The sequence below is a fragment of the Mastomys coucha genome, unplaced genomic scaffold (assembly GCF_008632895.1).
Source record: "Mastomys coucha isolate ucsf_1 unplaced genomic scaffold, UCSF_Mcou_1 pScaffold1, whole genome shotgun sequence".
In the NCBI taxonomy this organism is placed as follows: Eukaryota; Metazoa; Chordata; class Mammalia; order Rodentia; family Muridae; genus Mastomys; species Mastomys coucha.
In genome coordinates this window covers 15,064,236-15,070,895 of record NW_022196891.1, presented here as the reverse complement: position 1 = coordinate 15,070,895, position 6,660 = coordinate 15,064,236, and the positions used below count along the sequence as shown (strand labels likewise).

Below are 6,660 nucleotides of genomic sequence, written 5' to 3'. Positions count from 1 at the left end.
TGCAGACTGAGAAGGTAAAGGGAGCAAGAGATGAGTGATGGTCCCACCATGCTCACAGAGATCCAGGAATCAGAGGTCTCCAGCAAGACTGCCTACAGACGCTCCAGTCCTTTCAGTAACTAGGGGTAAAAGTAAGCAGACACTCACATGCAAAAGGATAAAGCCAGACTATCCCGCTACATGTCATACATGTAAAAATAAGCAGATACTCACATGCAAAAGGATAAAGCCAGACTATCCCACTACATATCATATATGTAAAAATAAGCAGATACTCACATGCAAAAGGATAAAGCCAGACTATCCCGCTACATATCATACATGTAAAACTAACTCAGATTGGAGCAGAACTCATTGTAACAACTAGAACTTTAATCACGTTCTAAGAGGGACCAGGAGAGGCGGTTCAGAGGTTAGGAGCACTGGCTGCTCTTCCAAAGGACCAAGCTTCAATCCCCAGCACCCACACAGCAGCTCACACCTCCCTGTAACTCCAGTTCCAGAGGATCTAACACCCTCACAGGGGTCTGTATGTGTGTATATATCACATCACACACACATACCAATGTGCAAAATACCAATGCACATAAAATAAACATTTTTTTTTTTAAATTCTAAGAAAGCACAGATTTTCCTGAGTTTGCATTGGGTCACGGTTTCTTAGCATCTACATAAAAAACACAAGCAACCTAAGGTAACTCAGGCATCACACACATTAAATAATGATGATAACTGTTTCTGAGACTGGGTCTTTCTATGTAGGCTGGGATGGCCTTGGACTTAGGAGCCGCGGCTGAGTACGGGGAGTGCCGGTTCATACTACCAAGCACAACCAACTTAGAAACGTGTACACCCCAAGGAACATCAAGCACTGAGAGGGCAAAGAGCCCACAGAACGGAGAAAAAACTGATGAAGGACTTGCCCCTAGAACTCACCAACAACCTGTACAACTCAATGAAAAGACAGCCCCATTTAAAAATGGGCAAAGGACCTGACCAGACATTTTCCCAAAGATATACAAATGGCCAATAAACATGAAGAGACACTGAACATCATTAGCCAGAGATATGCATGACACCAGCAGGAGATTGTAAATAAAAGACAGGTCACCACGAGGGAGGTAGAGAGCTCTTGCCTACCAAGCACAAAGCCCTGGGTTTTGTCCCAGCGCTGCATAAATTAGGTGTGGAGATACTTTTTTATATTCTTAGCACTTAGGAAGCAGAGGCAGGAGAATCAGAAGTTCAATTATCCTCTTCTACTTAGTGACTTTGAGGCCAGGCTCAACTATACAGAAGGGAGAGGTGGAGGAATAGGGAGAGGGAGGGAGGGAGGACAGGCAAGAATGAGATATCTCAGCAAATGTTGATGAGGAGGCAGAGGAACTAGAACCACCCTCCATTGCTGGTGGTAATGCAAACAGGTGTAGCTATGTGGGAAAGTTCCTCAATAGGTGAAAAGTTACCTTAGGGGCTGTCTATTCTACCAGGCACATTCCCAAAATGAAACCCTGTCCACACGAAAGCCTGTGCCAATACATTCACAGCACCAACATCTCAATAATGCTGTCAACCCCACCCACACGTCCCAAACGACAAGGAACTGAGAGCCCAGCTTTGCTGTGAAAGTAGTTTCTCTGCCTGTAACCTATTATTTGCCAAAACCTTTGGCAAATCTTTGAGTCTAGAAGTAAGCCACCATGACTTGAGGAAACTTGAACTAGGAAAGAATTGGTTGAAGCGTTGGGTGGTCACAGATGCCTGACAAAGTGAAGACAAATTCTCAGGTCTACCATAGCTACTGGTCCTCAATTCCCGCAGAGTTAAGAAAGGTGACTGATTCAACCATGCCAACAAAGACAAAGCACCCTAGCTCTACACCTACAGTTGGGAAAACAGAATCTTAACTGGGCACTGAAGAAAACGCACTACCCCTGGGCCACGTGGCAAACAGCAGTGCTTAGCTGAGGTTGTCTGGAAAAGGGAATTTGGTAAGCCCTGCATGCCGTGGTACTGGGATGGTGCCCAGGGCCTCAGACTTGCCAGGGAGGGATCTACTGAGACATACCCCAGCCCAAACGGTCTAGAATGGACAGTCAAGGCCACTGGATAACAGAATCCTCGCCTCTTAGAACTCTTTACTCAACAGGAAATAACACTACACAGTAGCAGTCCAGGAGGGATCATTCTGTTCTCATCTCTCTCTGCTGGTAAGGAAGTTGCATGTCATCTCCCAGTCCCTAGCATCTCATCTCTAACTAGCAACTGTGAGAGGTCACATGGGCAAAATGTGTGGCTTGAATGAGAAGTGTGTCCCACAGGCTCATGAATTTGAACATGTGGTCCCAGTTGGTGATGTTGTCTGCTGAGTTATGGGACTTACGCAGTCTTGCTGAAGGAAGTATGTCACCGGGGTTGGTGGGCCTTGGTGACTTGTACCATTTCCTGTTCTTGCTCTTTCTCTCTCTGTGCTTCTTATGTGTATGAAAATGAGATCAACTAGCTTTCTGTTCGGCATCTGCCTCACCATAATATTCTATCCCTATAAAACTCTAGGCCAAAACAAGCCCTTTCTTCATCAAGTTGCCTTTGTCAGAGTACCTCTCATCACAGCAACAGAAAAGGAACTAATACACAGCAGCCTATGTGAGAGGTCACATAGGTACACTGTGCCATCTACCATGTCAATGCAGAGACTATGGGCTTGAATGTAGCAGATCCTTGGAGACAAGGCAACTGAGAAAGTAATAGAAGGCACAAAATAAATAGCTCCAGTCCTATCAATTCATCCAAGAACAGGAGAGGTGTGACTACCAGGGTCCTGAGAAGGGAAGTCAGTATTAGGAGGAGAGCTGTGTGTGTGGTGTCCCTGTGAAGTTGGCAGAGCTAGCCACAAAGCCAGTGAGTGACTCAGGAAGAAGCAGGATCAGGTTGAGGTAAGAGGAGACAGGAAGGACCAAGACATCAAAGGACCCTCCAACTGCAGGGCTCAGAGTTTAAGAGATGCATGTCCCCACTCTCTGCCCAGGAAACAGAACAAGAAACTGTTAAAAAGCTAAAAGCCAAGAAGAAAGGAGAAGGGAACCACTGGCTTTCTGTACACCAGACTTTGTGTCCACAGTCGTCTGTAGCTTTCCTGGTCTGGGTAGAGTCCCTCCTAGTCTGAGCTTCTCAGATGAGACAGTAGCTGACAGTGGTCACCTTCTACAGCCAGAGGTCCATGGGGCAGGGGACATGTGCAGGCGCTGCTGCTCAGAGTCCACACTTCAGGATGATGTGGTAGCCGTCATTGCTTTCTGCTGCAAGAGAAACACCGGGCATGGGTACGTGTCAAAGGAAGAGTTGATACAGTGTGATCTGAGAGGTCCCAAAGGGCATGTATTAAGACAGAGGCAGAAATCACTCAGATAACTTCATCAGGAAGAGTCTGTTACAGAAGCAGGGATTTGGACACGGGTTTTGGCATCTGTCTTACACAATTACTGTGTGTACAATGTCTATGTGTGCAGAGGCCAAAACACAATCTCAGGTATCATTCCTTAGGGGTTTATCCACCTTGTATCCACCTTGTGTTTTGAGACAGGGTCTCTCATCACTCTAGAGCTCACCAAGGAAGCTAGGCTGGGTGACCAGTGAGCCTGTCTCTGTCTCAGCAGGCTAGGATGGGTTACAAGCACACACCACCAATGCCCAGCTTTAAAAACCAAACCAGTCAATAATAACAAACCAGTTTCTGGAGACTGAGTCAGAGGCTCCATGCTTGCACAGCAAGCACATTGACTGAATGATCTTCCCGGGGCACTCTGGTCTGGACAATGAGCCTTTTCACCATAGCCCTAGGCCCAAGGAGGCTTCTGTCAAACTATGGCTTTCTGCAATGCTATGGCTCAGGCTCACAGGCCTGTAAGATCCATCGTTTGTGCTTGTGAAAGCTTATGCTAGCAAATGATGACGGGAGTTCTAAGGGGTGGAGCCTAGTGGGAGAAAATGACATCAGCCTTGGAGAGAACACTGAGCCTTGGCCCTCCTCTTCCTTCACTCTCCAGCTGTCTTGAGGGGAACAGAGCAGCTCACCACACTCACACCTTCTTGTGCTGCCTTGCTTGCCACAGGGCTAACTGGCCATAGCTGAAACCTCCAAAACTGAGCCCAAACAACGAACCTCACACATTGCCACAGTAACAAAAAGCTAGCTACCATAGATAGCTTAGGTCCCCCGAACGGGGCAGGAGGTGGTCTCAGAACAGCCAGGACCCAGTCTCCTGCTCTTTAAGATTTATTATATCCTTAATTGTGTGTGTGTGTGTGTGTGTGTGTATGTGTCTGTCTGTCTGTCTGTCTGTCTGTCTGTCTGTCTAGGTGCAAATGGATGAAGTGACTGCAGAGAGCAGAAAATGGCTTTGCTTCCCCTGAAGCTGGAGCTATAAGTGGCTGTAAGCCATCAGACGTGGGTGCTGGGAACCAAGCTTGGAGGCTCTGTAAGAGCAATTTGTGTTTTCATCCACTGAGCCTCCTCTCCAGCCCACTCTTCCATTCTGATGAAACCTACCCACTTACCCTCCCAGACCCAAGAAAGTCACAGCAGATCTTTCTCGTCCTTGGGTGACTAAACACAACTCCTGGTACAGAGGCTCACTCTCAGGAGAGCGTAGGCACTGTGGCATTCTCTAAGACATGGGGCTTAGCTAGATTTTCCAAGTCCCTTACTCACTCTGCCCATCAGGGCAGCCCTTATGTGGGCTTCCCAGAGACCCTCTATGAAAGCCAACCCAAGTTCCTAGAGAACCTACGGCCAGGCCCGCAGTGCCCTGAAGATTCCATTCCGGCCTGCCTAGGACTAGGTAGGAGAAGACTTGGTTTGCCTTGCTCTCAAAGGCTCTCCAAGTTCAGCCTCTCCTGGAGAGACCCTGTCCTGGCAGACCCCACGTGCCACCCATCACCCATGACACCAAGGGACACCAAGGGACACCAAGGGACGATTGGAGACACTCTCAAAGCATCAGGAAGGCAGTGAGAGGCTTACCTTTTAACGTGCTGAGGATAAAACAAGACTCATCTTGGAAATTCTGAACCATCTGAAAGACAAAGGCAAGACATGCTCTTCACAATGACATCTTCATGTCATCAAAGGTTTGGCGAGGGGTTGGAGAGTCAGCCCACCAGTAAAGTTAATGCTGTGTGAGCAGGCAGGAGGCACCAGAAAGGCACCGCCCAGGCTCTCCTTTTGACCTCCACATGCCCACATGCACAAAATAAAAGTTAGTGAAAGATAACAGGCGGGCAGTGGTTATGCACAGTCAATCCCATTTTGGTCAACAACAAAACACATATACAATTGCTGGAGCTGAAAATTTCTCATTGCTTAGTAGTACCATCATCCTGGTACCACAATCATTCATGCCTGGCTGAAGTCCTAAGCACCGTACCATGTGGCCAGGATGGTACCGATGACCCACAGTACACACTACTTGGCAGTGACCCTAAATGAATCCACTGCTGACTTACACATGTGACACATCAACCTTTGTGCTACTCTTTTAGAGTGTCCCCTCACACTCCAGTCCACTAAGTGCACTGATGCTATCTATGCTCAGTGACTATACCATCCAGGTTTGAGGGCCTGTAAGCCAGGGTGCCTCCATAGTGATGTCCTCACCTACATGTTCTAAAACACATTGCCTAAATACAATGCAAATGTGCTCCCTGGGCCAATGTCTTTGAAGCAGAGCCAGTGGTACCATGGGAAAGTGGAGGAACCCTTAGGAGGTGGAGCTTTGCTGGAGGAAGGGATGGGTGGGAATTAATTAACAGTGATTAATAGATGTGTGTGGCCGGGCAGTGGTGGCGCACACCTTTAGTCCCAGCACTTGGGGGGGCAGAGGCAGGTGGATTTCTGAGTTCGAGGCCAGCCTGGTCTACAGAGTGAGTTCCAGGACAGCCAGGGCTACACAGAGAAACCCTGTCTTGAAAAGAAAACGTGTGTATCAGTGGCTTTACAGGGACTGCACAGAAAGGAACTGCTAGCCCTGCGTGATGAGGAAAGACAGCGTAGAGCCACTCCTAAGTGCGCACTATGATTTGCAAACACTGACCACAGGAAAATTTTTGTTTCTGGCTCCATCTGTAAAATGGGGCATCCTGATGATAACAACGTAAGTGGGGTGAACAATGGGAACTAGCACCTCTGCAGGTGATAAATCTCTAGAAAACATCATGCTCTGAATGGAGGTCACCCCTCGAGCTCTCCTGCAAGGCCTGTGCCCTAGCCAAACCCCATCACATGTGCACCCTCAAGACAGCAGAAGGACACTGGGAGTAGCAGTGTGATCACACGAAGCTCATAGCATCTTTGGCATTCTCAGAAGCAGGAGTGTGAGTCAACTGGGATCTAACCACCCAGAGGTACGGGGACCCTGGCTGCACATACTCACATATTTGTGAATCAAAACATATGGTAGAGTAAAAAGAGGAGCACAGAGGGAATGCATGGCTAGTCCACACTTACAACAGGGGAGCACGGAGAATGCATGGCTAGTCCACACATAGAACAGGGGAGCACGGAGAACGGATGGCTAGTCTACACTTACAACAGGGGAGCACGGAGAGAACACATGGCTAGTCCACACCTACAACAGGGGAGCATGGAGAGAATGCATGATA

At 48.0% G+C, this 6,660-nt stretch overlaps 1 protein-coding gene across 1 annotated transcript in view; it reads right to left on the bottom strand.

Moving 5' to 3' along the window:
* Nucleotides 1–499: 499 nt before the first annotated feature.
* Nucleotides 500–6,660, bottom strand: part of Tfcp2l1 (transcription factor CP2 like 1) — a 55,925-nt gene continuing 49,764 nt past the window's right edge. The window contains exons 14-15 of the mRNA XM_031380354.1: nucleotides 5,024–5,075; nucleotides 500–3,299 (exon numbers count right to left, since the gene is read on the bottom strand). Of these exons, the coding sequence (XP_031236214.1) occupies nucleotides 3,253–3,299; nucleotides 5,024–5,075 (99 nt within the window). The 3' untranslated portion in view covers nucleotides 500–3,252. The remainder of the gene's footprint in view (nucleotides 3,300–5,023; nucleotides 5,076–6,660) is intronic.